The sequence below is a fragment of the Limanda limanda genome, chromosome 13 (genome assembly GCF_963576545.1).
Source record: "Limanda limanda chromosome 13, fLimLim1.1, whole genome shotgun sequence".
Classification (NCBI taxonomy): domain Eukaryota; kingdom Metazoa; phylum Chordata; class Actinopteri; order Pleuronectiformes; family Pleuronectidae; genus Limanda; species Limanda limanda.
In genome coordinates, this window is record NC_083648.1 from 12,082,233 (window position 1) to 12,099,412 (window position 17,180).

Below are 17,180 nucleotides of genomic sequence, written 5' to 3' on the forward strand. Positions count from 1 at the left end.
TGGTTTCTTCCTTAACTCCTATCGCACCCTTCTCCAAGTTTTGGGGAAATCCATCCAGTCGTTTTTGCATAATATTGTTTACAAACAAACAAACTTGCCCACACTTCTTTTACTTTGTTATTGTTGTCTTTGATGTTATTAAGTCTGGTTCCCCCTGTTGTGTTGTGCTGTGTCTTTGTGTTTGTCACCAAACAGTATGGCACTAAGTGATAAACAAACAAAAAAACACCCACAACCCAACCGACATATGAGGGTGAAAACAAATAAAACAAACCTTGGCGCTGTCGATTCATCCACTACCTGTTTGAGGTTTACTAACATGAGCCACCATAGCCCTCACATGAGAAGAAGTGTGTTTTCACTCGTTCTCTCTGTGCTGACGTTGTGGCAGAAAGGATTGATAACCCACCTGAACAGTACTTCTTGTTCTTTTAACTCCAGTCAGACTCATAACGTCCCAGCGAGTCAAACAAGTTTTCCAGGCCTCCTTTCTCCTGTCTCCTGTGAATGCATTTATAACCCTGTGATGTCATTCCGGTCGGGCAGCTACGGTTTGGGGCATATACACACATCTGCAACCAATCTGGATAATTTGTCCACCGAAAATGTGTCGCAGCCCGCCAGTGCTCGTCTGCTGCTGCTGCTGCTGCTGCATTTTCCAAGTCAAATACAGCAGCATTAGGACAATGTCTTTTTAGCTTCGAGCGCCGCACATGCATTTTGAAAAATCTCCACTGTTGAGATTCAAATAGCATCTGATGCATGTTTTAAATAGTGAAGTGAGTCGACCCCTGTAGGAATGGCTCAAATATGGACATGGCCTGAAGTGTTCTCTTTGTTCACTAATGTTCAGTCAGATTGATGGGACACAAACATGTGCACGAGTGGGTTTGTCCTGCGTAGTTTGGGCTCTGGGTGTTTTGTGACAATCAGTAACCTCTGGGGCAAATAACTATATGTTCATCCCCGTGTTTGTTTTGAACATGTTGGTCCAATGGCGAGCAAAATAAAATCCACAGTCTAATTCCTTTTTGAAGCCCATGTCAAGAACATTATTAAATCTTGTTTCTCTTCAGAAATAAAGCCACGATCAAATCCGCTCTGTCATTTCCTGAGTCACACACTTCAACTACTGCAATGCACTATTAACATGTATGAGTCCATTTCTGTCCAATCCTCCCCTCCCTCCATCGGCTGCTAAATTTAGGATTGATTTTAAAATTCTGCCAATAACTTTAAAAGCTCAGTACGGTCCGGCCCCAGTTATATTAAAGAGCTACAAACTCCCTATGCTCCAAGCTTTAATCTAAATTCTTCCAACAAACTCTTTACTCGTTCTTAAGTCAAGGCAGGAAACTAAGGGTGACTGGGTTGTTGCTGTCAGGGCCCGAGGCTCTGGAATTCCTCGCCTGAGGAGATTTGACTTGCCAAATGTTTTAACTGTTTTTAAATCATGGCTTAAAACTTCAGGAGTTGTGCAAGTGTGCTTACTTGTGTTTCTTGAAACATTCAAGGCTCACTCATACACACTTTTTGTACAAAGATCTGACATTGTGGTAACTATGGTGAACAGAGAAAACTGAATCCATATTCCCTCCCAAACTTAGGGATTCTCTCTCTTCAGTGTTTTAAACATGCTGTTGAAAGTACAAGTAACAGTATTTGCTTGTGTTTGGTGAAACATTCACGATAACCTGAAGATACCATCATTGAGAATCTTAATAGATACTTTGCTGAAAACATATTTTATAGCAAAGACTTTCAACGTATGATTTGTCATCTGGTTTTAACAGACATCGTTTTGTTCTGTGTTGCTTTTATCCCCATGTGTTTTGTAACATACTTTGTTTAGATAACTGCTATATAAATAAAGTGTATTATTACTATTGTTATTATTATGCTGGTCAAAAACTGGAACGTTTAGTGATCCCTGGATCGGATAGTGAAAGGACAGCTTGCCTTTCCTCAAGAGTAATTCCCACTACACAAAAGAGCCTGTGTGAATAAGGGAACTCTCGATGGAGAGAACTCTTGAATGCTTTTGTTTGTATGCTTGCATTCTTCGGTCACTGGTCCCTTGGTGCGGCATTTTCTTTATCCCACTGTTGCTTGAACTCCAAACACAAACGTATAAATACTCAGCTTACATGTAAATATTTGTTTCAATATGTTTTCTCTGTTATTTCCCTGTGTTTTTTGATGTCAGTTCCCATTACTGCAACAAGGATAAACTGGTTTGCTTTCAAGGCTGCTTCTTTTTTTTTTTCTTTAGGGAAGTTGACGCTCCCAACAGTAGGGGGCGCAGGAGCAAAGTATTTCAGCTGTATTCTATTACTTGTATATGGTGAGGGGGTAACTGTTGAGAATGTAAAGAAATATCTGTCAATCCTGTGTACACATGGGCACAAAATCACAGTCCTGACTCAGAATGATTACGCATTTCACTTTAAACAAGTGATTCCTTCACTGTCTGCAGCCCCCTGTCCCCCTAAGTAATTCTAAAAGCCTCAGAAGTGCCTCAATCTTCCTGAAATCATGCATGGTTGAACATTTGAAATGAGCTCGCACATCAGCCTCGGGCACTGATTCAGACTTGATTGGGGCAAGGCGAGCTGAAGTGCTTATTTATACAGCCACGTCATTTGGAGGTGGTCCAAAGGGAGGAAAGAGACCGAGGAGATCACAAAGGACAAAGTACACAGTGAGAATTTCATGAGGCACATTCCATTAATTTAGAGGAAGGAAAAAGTTGATTCCTGGTTTATCAACAAGTTGTCTAATGCAAGAGGAGTGTGTGAGTAAAGGAGACTGGATGAGGTTTGAGAGGCAGGGGAGAGAGAGAGAGAGAGAGGGGGGGGGGGGGGTAGTGGGGTGAATCAAAAAAGCTGCACCAACAATCTATATAATTATCATCATCTGCTGCTTTTCCTCCCTGGGAAAGAAACACTCCATCCATTTGTAGAAATGGCCCGAGGGAACGTTACATCAAAACTAATCATAACGATTAAAATCAGCTTCTCTGCGAGAGGGAGGCAATAGGCAAGTTGGAGGCAGGAGGAGTGAGGGTGTTGTAAATGCAGGCAAAAAAAAAAGATTTCTTTATTTGATTTTATAAAAAAACATAAACTCAACAAAGACTGAGGCACAGCCGCTGCTGCTGTGATCTGTTTGCTCGCAGTTTTTTTTCTATTCTGAAAATGGGTTTAGACTGGGGCAGAGACATGAGCTAATTGTATCCTGATCTTTGCCTTGAGGGGTTTCGGAGCCCTGGAGCAAGTATTCTCTGTATTTTGTTCTGTCTACCTTAGCCAAGCTATTGCATTTCTCACTGGTGTAGGAAGAGAGGCAGATCGTGGCCAAATCGGAAGGAAAAAGGTGCATAAAAAGACACTTTTATGCCTCTCCATGTTTCAGGTAAGCGGACATTTATTTGCTTTGCTATTATTTCCGAGGCTGAATGGACTGGGACACAGAGGCGCAGCCGCTTTTACGCATGTGCCAAAGCGATTCGAGCGGTACAGTTCTTACAAAATATTTAACCACTTCCTGGCTATTGTTCCTTAGTTACTGTACTAATGTATGCGTGTGTGTACAGCAAACGAGGCTGTGGTACATTCGGCTAAACGAACAGCAGATTACGCTGCGATCTTGTCGGGGGGGAAGACGCTCCACTTATCCACCGTGTGAATCCGCTCCTGGCGCATTTCGCCTCCGAAACGCCGTCGCCGTCTCAACTTGCTCCTAACTTACTCAAACCTGCGTTTTGTCGTCGCCTCGATCGCTTTCTGAAGTCGGGGTTTGTCGTGGAACACTTCTGCTTCCTGGCTGCCCCAGATCTTATAATGAAAGACGCCATTGTGGAGTAATTTAGCCGCGGGCGTTTTTTTTTTTCTTGTGCCGTACGACACGATGTAGCTTTTCTTTGCGCACGTCAATGCAGAATCTGAGAATCATCCTTTAATACAAGGCCGTGCCTGTGTTGAGAGGAATTGTGTATTTGTGTAAACGAAGAGGAAATAAGAGCAGAATGTTCGTCCTCTCGTCCTCCTCTCTCTTCTCTCCGGCCGCGTCGTGCGTAATCACCTCCTGGGTCCGGATGCGAATCGGCAAATATACATGTAGTTTACTTAGTAACACTCTGGACCTATTTCTCACACGGGACAATGTGTTGCCCCAATAAACACACACTTCTCCGTATAAGTTAGACTTTTAAAATGTATACAACATCCTAAGTAAAGCTAGATTTGTGTATTTGCTCACTTGAATTTGATTTGGTCTCTCGCCGTAATGCACTGTACTGGATCCGCCTTTAAATTACATATGTTCGAATTAAACATTACAAAATAAAATCTCTTTGAGTTTCACTTGTAATGAAACCCGGAGTAGGTTCCACCACTTTCACAGGGCGCATGAAAACACTGAGACTGAGATTTGGGGTGTCGTGGTCGGGACCCAACACTTGATGGCGCTGTAGCAGCAAAGCCACACTACTTTACTGTACATACAGCATCTGGACATCTGTTTCCCATTAAAATTACATTTAGCAACCAGACTGATCTGGTGCAGGAGACAAATATCAATAAGGCACATCAGTTCGTCCACATAACATCAGTGCCGCACCATCAGCTCCACAAATTAGAGGTGCTTCACTAAATTGAAGCTCGTCGGAGACAAACTGCCGTTATTATGTTTCATATAGCGTTTCCTATTTGATGGCCACTCCTGTGCCCTGGGACAGCTCAGCCTGTGCCCTGGGACAGCTCAGCCTGTGCCAGTGAACGTGCACCAGCGTCTCCAGCCGCCCTGCAGCATTAGGACTCTGATCACACTTCTTCATCTGTGAGGTCACCGCTACAGTATCTCTACAAAGAGGAGAAGACCAACTTGTGATAAAACTCAGGGAATAATGATAGAGATTGATAAATACTGGGGTATGCTAAGCTAAAGTTTGTTTGGAAGTTCAATCACATTGTTGATTTGCCAAAAAAGAAAAGATTGGATCACTCTGTCCCACAGCCACAGATTTATTTAGATATTATATTTTCACTTTAAGGAGGATGGTCACCATATAGTCTATTGGCAACTTTTCTTCAGAGCAACCTCTCTATCCTTTTTACAGTTTTTTCGACCCTCCGACTAGTTTCTTAATTTTTCATCCAACCCTTACAGATAAATACACTTTGTTAGAAACAGCTTGCATTAAACTGGGACTTGTGAGTCACTGGCAATGTTACAACACAGATCACTATACTCACCAAACTATAAGTGCATTCATAAAATGGATCCATTTCTGAACTTAGACAAAATGCGGTCACTGCCAAAATTCAGGACTTAATGACAGTGTGAGAAGAGAAAACATGAGGAACTTTAGATTATCATATTCACAAAATACTGCAGATTAGATATTGAGTCCATGTAAGTAAAGTTATAGACACCTGACCAGACCACCAGCCTACAGTTTACACTCAGGCCTATTTGTTATGACAGCCTCCCGACCAGTTAGTTTTCTCCCCTGTCCAGTCGACAGTGACTGAAGTTAACCCGCAGTCTGTAGTTGTCTGTGTGTGGACATTTGAAACAAATGGCCGTGGGCACCAAAGCAGAGACAACCCATCCAGATTATGTAAATACCAGTCTGCCTGCCTCCAACTGAATGTTAATGCTCCGATCTGAAATGCTAATTGTGCCTTGTGCGATATGTCGAAACACTGAAGAGCTGCATTGTGGGACGGAAACAATTTGATAGCCATAATTTTGTTGTATATAGGCCAAACTCGTCCCATTTTCATTATCTCAATGACAGACGGATAGTTACTTACTGGGTTGGAGCCTGTGTTATACTAGACATCAAACAGGAAGTATGGTGTGTGTTTCTTAAAATATACAGGAGGAAAAGTATGATTTTTGCCGAGGCATGTAACAGAAAGCCCAGTGGCGGAACACAACAGGGGGAACTGGAAGAACCCAAGTATATCCGCAGTGTGTCTGATTTAGATTGAGGTTGTGCAAATGCCCTGAATGAATATATTCTGGCTGGTCACATGAGACATTCGTATAGCTCTGTGCCAAATGCAAAAACGGCAACAGGTAGGAAACCATGGGGGGAAAAAGGATCTGCAGTGTTCATGGGATCACAGACACACAAGTCCTGCATCACACACACTCACTGATGGACCCTGTGATGCAGTGACCTTTGAACTGTCCTTGAGGAGGAAGTGTAAAAGCCTGTTTTCTTCACGTCCACCCTCTCGGTAAAGATTTCGTGATACAAGAGCACGTTTCCTCAAAAAGCCAGGCTACCCCTCACCACCCCACACCCAACCAGCCACCCACCCGACCAGCCACTCGCTCTTCTCTCTCTTTCCCCTGCAATTTTCCATAATGCCTGACAGATTTTACACTCAATCCACCTTTGCGATGACAAGGCTTTGAGGAAATCCAATTCCACCAAGCTGTTTTCAGAACTTACTCTCCACAGGCACACACACACACACCACCATCTCCACAAATTAGTCAGGGAACAAATTACCTGCATTCTGAGTGTGATCCCACGCACTTTGCCGGCTGCCTTACACAGGTCCCCTTTTGAAGAGCAGCCATGTGATTTCTCTCTCTTTCGCCCCGCAGGCCCCTTTGCCTTCTGCGAGGGATTCTGGAGTTGAATTTTAAAACTATGTATGGCTGCTGCCTGTGCTTATCAGCGCGTGCACAAGCGGCATGCAAATCAGACCAGGATCACACACCGCATTGGAGGCCTACACTCAAAGGCAAGCTTAATTGCTAATTGGGTATCTAGGTGTGAAACTCACACTGCCAATGAGAAGCAGGCATGTGGATGTTTTAAGGCCAGTGGTTGAACTAATTAATTTTAATCTGAATGTTATTAAAAATTGTGGATTCCCTGCATTTTCTATGAAAACAGCCCGGCAGAGTGCTGTGGCAGTATTTTCTGACAGCAATAGGACATGTTGTGGTCTGGTGTTATACTCCATGATGTCATTAGCGTGGTGGGTTTGCTCTGCTGATGTGGTCATCAGTTATTACGGTAACTTAACGTTGGTGGAGCCGAGGAGAGACTGATCCCTCTGTCTCCTCTGAGGGGCAGATGTTTGCCGACGCATGTGATCTGCTCCTTCAGATGTGATGTTTCTTTGTGCCCTTTGGTTATTAATATTCTGTGCAAATGATGAAAAGAGTGTTTTTTGGGGGGGCTTCTCGTTGAAAGTGCATCAGAGTGAGTGAAAACACTATCACAGGGGGCTTTTGTGTGATTGGAGAGATCATGTCTGGTGACTTATGAATGATATGTATGTTTTGTGGATGAGGGGGGGCACAAGGGGTATTTGTGTCCAGGTGCTTGAGCGGGTCAGCCACTGTGTTGGGGTTGATCTCTGGGTTGTGTTGTGGTGATGGAGGGTTTGAGCTGCGGGATTAAACTGCACTGATCCAAAAAAAGGGGGCAAAGGCCAGATGTGGACGGTCCAGATGTGCGCGCTGACCCGACTGTACCACAGCTCACACACACACACACTGGTACAGGCTGCGTTTGGTTTAACCCGAAAATGCGACACACACATACCTGCCCCTGAAACAGCGACAGCCCCGAAAGACCCCCGGGCGCTGCAATGCTAATGTTGTCGGGGGCTTTGACTTCTCCCAGCCATTCTGAAGCCGCCGCTCCGCGTGACAGCCACGGCTTCCTGCGCTCTCTCTCCCCCCCCGGTGCTCGCTCCATTCGCATCCATCCCTCTCTCCACACGTTTGGCAGGTGAGAAAAGAGGAGAAGAAACAGAGAAAAAGAAGAAGAAAGAGAAGAAGAGGAAGAAGCCCATCGCGTTATATCTGTTCACCCTCCCAAAGTCTGCGCGTAAATGGACCAAACGGATATCATGGACTTAACGCATCAGAAAGCGAGGAAGCGGCCGCGGCCAATCAGTTCCGCGGACGAGTCCGTGCATGCGGCTCTCAAGCGGCTCCCGATCCGGCCGGAGAGCCGGGACACAGGGCTGATGTACGGCGGGAGAGGAGAGCCGATGCCCGCTGCGTCCCTCAAGCAGAACGACCGCTCGGTGACTCCGTCTCCGACCTCCATGATGCCGGCGCAGGTAAACGCGTAAAAGTCCGATGTAGTCTGGGAGGTGGGAGACTGGGAGAGATGGGGGGTGGGGGGGGAGAAAAAGAGAAGCAGAAATAGATGGAGAAAGTGGGGTCTGCCTGTCACTTGTGCCGGAGGAGGGGAGTGGAGACACCGTGGGTTGCGTGTGAATTCAGGAGATCGTCTTCCTGATGTCCTTATATGAAGATTACGCACGTTATTTCAATATTACGCACAGTCCGTCTGCTGCTTTTGAGATCTGCTCCAGCTCATGTTTGAAATCCTATGCAAAATGAAATGTCCATCAATATTTTTCTCCTATTTCTCACTCGAGGTGTGAAACTTTTATTTGTTTTTTGGGGGCTGAAGTCGTTTTCTCCTGAGAGAGCTCAACAGAGATTGTCTGCTAATGGTGTTTGTAGGTTAACAGGAGGCTGAGTCTCCAAATCCTATTACAGTGTTCGAATCAAAGAGTCATTATTGCTCATTCCAAGATTGATGATCCAAATTAATTTGGTTTTGGGGGGTTATGGCCCACAGGGGTGGCAACATCCAGGTCAAGGTCAGGCTGCTCCATAACTTGGAGAGAAAAATCTCCTCCTCTGACTGTGGAGTGGGTCACATGGGAAAAAAAGTATTTCTGAATTGAAACACTCCAAATCCTTATAATAAACTCCAGCGCCTGTTTATCTCTGATTTGCAACATTTCAGTGCATCCTCCATTAATAAAATCGACACGTGTCACAGTGTTTTTCTCCCTCTTGTTTTCTGAAGCAGGATAATCGCTGCGGTATGTCCAGGCCCATGATCACACGGTCACCAGTGTCTCCCCTGAGTAACCAGGGCATCCCCACAGCGGCACAGCTCACCAAGTCCAATGCCCCTGTGCACATCGATGTGGGCGGACACATGTACACCAGCAGTCTGGCCACCTTAACCAAATTCCCAGAATCCCGGTGAGTCTGACCTTCCATGCTTGTGTGTAGTGGGAATAAAGTTTGTGTTTTTTAGTTTGTGTCTAGTATCCTGCTTTTCCTTTTTCAAATTATGAATGAAACTGTTATAGATTCTGTACTTTATAGGGAGTCTAGTACATTTAACTGTTACATTTCAAGACTATCTCATGGTTGCATTTGCAGGTTTCTCTCCACTATAATTTCGACAGATATTCTTTATCAGCCGCTGTAGGACTGATCAGGCTGTATCGCAAAATGTCTCCTTGTCAAGCCAAGCCCACAGTTATTTAGAGCGGTAAACAATTTGTAGGGGCTTCAAGTGCAGCGCTCAGACAAAAGCAAATTGGTTATTCTGACAGATGTCACAGCAGCAGCAAAAGGGCCAAAGGGCATGGGGCCATCTGGAGGCTGGGAGGCCACACTGTCGCTCCGAGCTCAGGCCTGAGGGTGACTGGCACCCAGCCTTGGGCAACCCACTACCAGCTGGCCCTGACCTCCTCAGACCCTCTCTGCTCCTAATCATATTTCTTTCTTATTCCTTTTCTTTCCTTCTGCCTGTCTTTAAAACATTTTTTTTCTTTACTTCCTATTCTTCTTCCTTTCCGGTTGATTCTTGTATCGAGCTCGGTAATGCGTGCATGTCTGAGCAAAGGTGTGAAAGATATTTCAGAGCGTGAGAAAACCGAGTGCGTCACACCCCTTTGCAAACGCTCTTCCTTCACAGTTACATTTTTGACCTTCTCTCTTTTTTCCATTCCTTCCCTCTCAATACACAAGGTTCAGGAAACACACCAGCTCCAGAGTGGAGATAGTATGAAATAATGGCATGAACAATGTTGTGAACTTTTTTATTAATTATGATATTTTGTCACTCTCCCTTTTTTCCTCCTTCCCTCCTTCCCTCCTTCCCTCCTTCCCTCCTTCACTCCTTCCCTCCCTTTCTGCCTAACCTGCCACCCCCCCTCCCGTCTCCGTGGGTAGAATTGGTCGCCTCTTTGATGGCACAGAGCCTATAGTCCTGGACAGCCTGAAGCAGCACTACTTCATTGACAGGGATGGACACATGTTCCGCTACATCCTCAACTTCCTCAGGACGTCCAAGCTCCTCATCCCAGATGACTTCAAAGTGAGTGCTTGTCCGTCCTAGAAAAACTGTAAATTCCCATCAGCCAGTCAGCACTCCTGCAACCTGGCACACACAATGAATGCTAAGGCAGTGGAGCGCCCTCGGTCACCGGCCCTCCTCGAAATCGTTGAAAACAGTTCCCAGGCTGGAGAGAAAACGCGAGGGCTCCTCCAAACAAAGCTCAATCGTGATGCATGTACTCATCACGGGATGCGGCTCGGCCCCCCTCCAGCTATTAGCAGCCAGAGATTCTTTGAGATATGTAAGGAGAGTAACAAGCTTGAACTAAGACGAGCAGATAAACGCTGCGGCACCCATGGCCACGTTGCATGTGCTACATCTCTCCATCGCACTATGCTATTGTGCCAAATGTCCATCCAGGGTGAGGCTCACTGTATGTGACACATTAAGATTCCTTTTTTTTTTTTTTTACTCTTACATTTAGTCAGTAATTACTTAGCTTGCCCTGGGAGAAAACAAATAACCACATTATCTGATGGACTGCCCACAGTGTGACTCAATCAGTGGAAAGTATGTCAGCTAAAATAAGCAAAGACAAAAGACAGGCTCAAGTTCAGGCTCAGGCCACGTTCACATTGGGTAGATCTTGAGAGGAGCATGAGAAAATTTGAAAGTGCGATTTCAGGCCCTGCAGTGCTGCGGGTAAAGGATCTCCTCCTCTGCCCCACGCAACCCTGTGCTACATGTCGCACTACATCTCCTCTGCTCAGGATTTTTTGTAATTTTTGCTGAATGGTGTCTTGGCGAGGGTTTATTGCTCGTTCATGTAGAACAGTGGTTTCAAACTCCTCTGTTGAGCCTTTTATTTTCAGTTTGAATCCACATTAGAGAGGAAGTCACAACCTTAAATCTACTCAGTTATTCGGTTTTGGAGGTTATTTTGTCCTGTGGTATAGTGAGATGTACTGCAAGCTGCATTTAGTTAGACGCTTTCAACTGATACCCAGGCAATGTATCGTTTAAATATTTATATTCGCACAAAGATGTGACTGCACGAAAATTTAAAGGAGCGTTTCCGTCAACAATATCATTGTAGATATTACTTATGGCATATTGATGATCTATTAATTGATGCAGCCTTTTTTGTTGTAATAAGCATAGTATTTTCTGCATTTATGAAGATCCTAGTTTACTATTATTAGAAATTTTGTAATGTTGGACTTATTAGGCTTAGTAGACAAGAGCAGGGGCGGAACCAGGGGCAAGGCCAAGGGGGAACCGGCCCCAACTGAAGCTTGATTGGCCCCTGATGTCCCGCTGTCCTTTAAGTAGTCACTTATCAACAATGCTAACAATAACCATATCAGTTTGTTAAGAATCTTTACTTTCTAAACTCTTTGAAAACATTTCCAACATATGTTCAGTAATGTGTGGCTTCGCTCAAAGCTGTAGAGCTACAATTACTTTAATGTGCACCACTGTGGCCCCTTTATGGCCCCCCATTAAAAAAAATCCCAGATATGCCACTGGACAAGAGAGAGTAGAGTTGCTCCAAGCGGCCCCAAACCAAGACATATTATGTGTTAAAGAAACTTGTCACAATTTTCCACATTTTTACAAATTCAAACCAACTATTTGTCTTGCCTCCTCCAGGACTACAGCCTGCTGTACGAGGAGGCGCGGTACTTCCAGCTGCAGCCCCTGCTCTCCGAGCTGGAGCGCTGGCGTCAAGACCAGGAGCTGAGACTGGTGTCGCGCCCCTGCGAGTGCTTGGTGGTCCGCGTGGCGCCTGACCTGGGCGAGAGGATCACGCTCAGCGGCGACAAGGCCCTGATCGAAGACGTGTTCCCGGAGATCGGTGACGTCATGTGCAACTCTGTCAATGCCGGCTGGAACCATGACTCCACGCACGTCATCCGCTTCCCACTCAATGGGTACTGCCACCTCAACTCTGTGCAGGTAAAAGGAACAGTGGGATGCTGTGGGTGAAGGGTCATTAATAAGTATAATAAGTCAAAGGTTAGATAAAGTAGTAAAGTAGTAGAGATAAAGTGCTTTTCTACATTTTTCTATTCACCCGTTCGCCCAAGGAGTCGACTGAAGTGATGATCTGTTCGTTCAGGTCCTTTTCATCTGCTGTTATACTGTAGACTTATCAAATTTTACAGATGTCTGATTGCAAAATCGTATCTTTTTATATCTTATCGAATCACAAGAACAGCCTCGCAGAAAAAGAAGCTCTTTGATGAGTTCATCAAAGCCTCAGTTTAGCAAACCATCATTACACAAGTCCACCACCATCTTTACTTGTCTGTGATCTGACTGGAATAATGATTTGGACTCTGCAGCTGGTGAATAGTCCGCATCCGTGGTTTCTTCTTCTGTTTCTTCTGTATCCAGTCCAGAAAGAGATCCATCTTTCACAGTTGCCGTCTGGGTTTGAATAGCAAAAAATTGTTATAGATAAATTGATGAATTATTTTGAGTGTTTGAAACTGTCAGTGTTAAGTGAACATCGGTGCCAAACGGCTATAACGGACTGTAAAGAGGTTGATTTTAGTCTTCATCCTATTAAATGAAGGAATGTTGAACATTTTAAATCAAGGTGGAGAGTGAGACTGAGCGATATTGAAAAACAATTATACTGCAATCATCTTATTGCCAGATAAGGAATTCCTTAATTAAATTTTCATGTAAAAAATAAAGAAATTATCATGATAGGCTTTTTGCTGAGGTGCATACTATACAGGCATGTATTATATGATTTGCAGGTGGTGACATCTCTGTAGGACTGTTACGCCTAATTAATAATGTCGAGACACATTTTACCTTAATCCAAAGAATTTCAGCTCCTGCAATTTGGACACCGAACTTGACGATATTGCGATATTGATAATATTTAGACTTATTGTTAAACCTAATGCAGAGTCACACAAATGTGCAAAAAGGGGGGGGGGACTTTCTCACAGCAAGAGGAGGGGAAGCCCCTGAGTGTCTGAGGGGGCTGTTGGATCAATGCTCAATTTACATTATTAAAATCAAGCGAATCAACAAGCGTAGATTTTAAGCATCATCTGAGAAGCAAATCAGTTGAAGACATTTTTAGTAAGAATTCTTACAGAGAAAGTTGCTCCAGACTCATAAGTACAGGAAAACCAACAATTAGTCGTGCTAAATGAGCATACATCCTGTGTTGTCGTCTTGATTCAAACTTTTGAAGTTTATCTAGGTAGGTCATTTCCAGGGGAGCAAAACAATAACTTGAAACTTTAATTTTTCAGAGATATGTCTTTAAATTAGTTTCTTTGAAGGACCTAAGTCCAGTGTTGAATTTATTCAATAAAGAGCGGATTTAAAGGCAAAAAGGTTTCAGGCCAAACCATACTCGTAAACCTACAGGTCTGTGAAAAGAAAGTTTTTTACTGTCAACTACTTTATATTCAGTGTGTGTTTGGCTATATTGTAATTCTCTAATTACATATTGATTTTCCACTGATTCATTGATAGTAGAATCCTCTGATCAGCATCAATAAATGACAGCGGAGGGGCATATTTAAAAAGAATTCACAATGATCTGGACTGTGTCTCCGTCTGAGGAAATCAAATCTCCATCTTCTTCCCCCAAAACACACAAACAAACCCGTCTGTGAAGTGTGTGAGTCGTGGAGAGCGAGCAAGAGAGTGAGCATGCTCCCTGGCAGGTTGTCCCCAGGCAGGGCCCATAATCCTGTTTGGTTATTAAAGCACGCCGGCGGTGGATGCTGTATCTGCGGCTAATGGAGGCAGGGCGGGGGTTTTTTGAGAGAAGGAAGGGGTGCATAGAAAGCTGGCAGCAGTAGGGGGACCTTTGTAGTTTTGGCGGAGGCTTGGGCCTGGGGGGCTGGGGGAGAAATGAGGAGAGGGGCTTTTTGCTGAGCGGCCCACACTGAGCCAAGTGGCAGAGAGAAAGCCGCACTGCTCCCTGGGGCCTCTTCGATGGAATGTGATCCTACAGCCCCCCTGGACCCGTCTGTAGATGTCTGCGAGGCTGCAAGATCAGGAACAGCTAGACACACGCACACACACTGAAGGAGTAAGGGGAAGAGAAAGAGAGACAAACACACACATATACACCAGAAAACAATGAAATAAGAGGCTCTTGGTTTCGGGAAAGTCTCGTCCAAATTCCCGTCACAGGCCGTTTGCCGTCGCTTTCTCCCAGAACTGTTTCCCGAGCTAGACTTCGCACTAACGCAGCAGCATATAAGTGAAGGAGATCCAGGCTTGTTCCATGATAAACGATTTAAAATCATCAGGCAAAATCCCTTCTATATCTCTATCTTCCACTGACGTCTTCTTCCCACCTTTCTCAGGTCCTCGAGCGTCTCCAGCAGCGTGGCTTCGAGATCGTCGGCTCCTGCGGCGGAGGCGTGGACTCGTCCCAATTCAGCGAGTACGTCCTGAGGAGGGAACTGAGGAGGACAGGTCAGCGAGGACCCAATTCAAACAGGATAAAGCAGGAGCAGCTGGACTAGAATTCCTCCCAAGAAGTAGGGGGTGCTAGACTTTTCTGTGGCAGCCAAACGGGCGATGCCGCAGAGCTCTGTGGACTCTGTTTTTCTTCGTTACCTTGTTGATGTTTTTGTTTTCTTTAACTGAGAACCATCTAGAGAATTTTAAAAAAGGATTTTTTTTTTTTGCCATAAGAAGATACAAGACATTTGATAAGTTTGAGATTGCAAGGACATATGTGATTGTCTAGCCCCCATAAACCAATTTAAAAAGGATTTATATTCCCTGGATCCCCCAAAAAAGTTTGTTTTAAAACTTGGAACCTACATTAGGTTGAATATGATTTCTATTATCCCAATATAAATTAAAACAAAAAGCTTTTATCGCTTATGTAGTACATTGCATAGCTGGTCACCAGTGACTTGGTTTTGTTTCCTCACTGGCAAATTGGCTGTTTGGGAGTGTGTTTTTATCCCTTACTGTAAAAAGGTCATTTATGTGTTGCTTACAGTACAGAATGTCTCAGTTGTCATAAACAGTTTTAAACAAAAACATAATTTTTCACAATTTACATGATGTTGAATATTGTGATACAAATGAAGTGTTTTTTTTACTTAATGGAAGTTATTTTATTTTATTTCGCCATAAAACATATAGTTGATATTAGTATCGTCAAAATTTAGCATCAGAGACCATTATTACGCAGTAAAGAAGATAATTTAGCAGATTATTATGTCACATCATTTGCCTCATCGGGAAGTACGGACGGCTAACCCCTTGGGAAATATTTAATTGGATCATAATATTCCGCTGAGTGATGACCTGTAAATTCTTTCATCGTATACGTGTTTGTGTTTTTTACATTGAATCTTTTTAAAGCAAATTTGTTGCCTCAGACATGACTGAACAGATTAAAAGCTAATTGTACTATCCACTCCAAGATCACTTTTACTTGTAGGACATATTGATATGAAGTTGGATATAAAGTATTTCTAAGATGACTGACCCACCTACGCTCCCTAGATTTGAGTAAAGAGGAATGTAGCAAAAGCAACACAAAAAAAAAGTGAAATAAATCTCAATCTCAGTTGTCATGGTGTCTGTTCGCTGTTTTCACATCGCTGTAGGGACTGCTCTCACATTTCCCGTCTTTGCCCTGTGCTACATTTGGTTAGATAGCATTCGTTAAACTTGAATTTTCTGCATCCATGCTACCATCTGAAGTTTCTTTCGAGCATCCCGAATGTGTTCAGTGGCAAACAAGTAGCCAACTCTTTTACATTATGTAGTGTTTTAGCTCTCCACGACCAGAGGTAAGGCTAACTTCGTCAAAGCAATATTGTCCCTTAGAGGATTTATGCTGGTGCATCAGTGAGGACTTGGGGCATTCTTTACTTAGTTATATTGAATAGAGACGACTTCTCCACGCAAGTCCTGTCAGTAGTGCTTCCTCATATCCCTGCAGGGCCAAAATCCAAAGTGAAATCCCACACGGAGCCCTGTCGTCTTCATCGCTTTTGGCAGAATCTCCACTTACTTTGGCTATCTACGGTTTATGCTATATGTCTCCCTTTCAGGCTTCTTTGCCCTAGATTCACCCTTTGACTGACTGTTATTCTCATAGGCTAGAGGTGCAGATCCAAGAGGTGTGTGATGTGAGTGGTGCACAGCAATGCTCTGCCCTCAATCGTGAAAATAAAATTTTGTCTGTGTAATTGGCAAGTATTCGCGGAGCAGGTGTCAAAACATCAACTCAGCAAAAAACATTTGAGTTGGAAGAAATAAGTTAAGGGCAACACTGAGAAGTTTAGAAGGGTATACTCAATTCACTATTAAACCCAAGGCACAAGCCATTTTGTGAATGCCCACAAATTATCAGTCTTCATCGTTTCAAATGAGCAAAATACCACCTGATAACCAAACTTAAATTTGTGAGAATTTTACCGGTATATGGTTTGATAGTTGATAAGAAATTTGACCCTTTTTGCCTTTTTTCCAACAAAGTTCAAAACCAGAGTAATCAAACACAAAGTTATTCAATGTTACGCAACGTTTCATTTTGGTTGCCTTTTAATTACATCATATCCACTTCACTCATGACTTTGCCAATCTCTGCTATAATTTCTTGAGGAAACAACGCAGGAGAAAGTAAAAACACACCAGTAGCAAGTCAGCGAGTCGACTGTTTTTTCATTCCAATGTTACTAATAGTCATTCTAAATAGATCATGATTAATTCATTGCAGTTTGCTGCGTAACGTGAATAAAGCTTTACCTCAAGGACGGGATTCGCATCTGAGTCGTGTCAACAACTCCCACAATCCCTCAGTGCTTCATGACATCATCAAAACAGGTCTCTTGCTTTGACTTTGCTTTATAAAAGCTTAGCATCTGAAGTTACATACTGTACATGTAAATAAGAAGTTTTAAAAAGAATATGATGTGAACACAAAATTCTAAAATGGAGAGAAACCGCTGCATCCCATGATAACAAAATCCACCTACCAGCACCTAGCTAGTCTACAGCTCACTTATTAGCATGTTGCATCTTG

At 43.7% G+C, this 17,180-nt stretch overlaps 1 protein-coding gene across 3 annotated transcripts; it reads left to right on the forward strand.

Annotated features, from left to right (window-relative positions):
* The first annotated feature begins 3,126 nt into the window (after positions 1-3,126).
* LOC133017906 (BTB/POZ domain-containing protein KCTD1) lies at positions 3,127-15,721 on the forward strand. Of its 3 annotated transcripts, none has more exons than XM_061084152.1 (5): positions 3,127-3,414; positions 8,870-9,051; positions 10,033-10,177; positions 11,792-12,097; positions 14,491-15,721. In XM_061084152.1, exons 1-5 carry the CDS (start codon positions 3,406-3,408, stop codon positions 14,650-14,652), a joined length of 804 nt encoding a protein of 267 aa, XP_060940135.1. In that variant the 5' UTR covers positions 3,127-3,405; the 3' UTR covers positions 14,653-15,721. The 3 variants fall into 3 exon arrangements, with proteins under 3 accessions (XP_060940135.1, XP_060940136.1, XP_060940137.1); XM_061084153.1 differs by having other exon boundaries at positions 8,873-9,051; XM_061084154.1 differs by lacking the exon at positions 3,127-3,414 and adding an exon at positions 3,444-3,515.
* Positions 15,722-17,180: the final 1,459 nt, after the last annotated feature.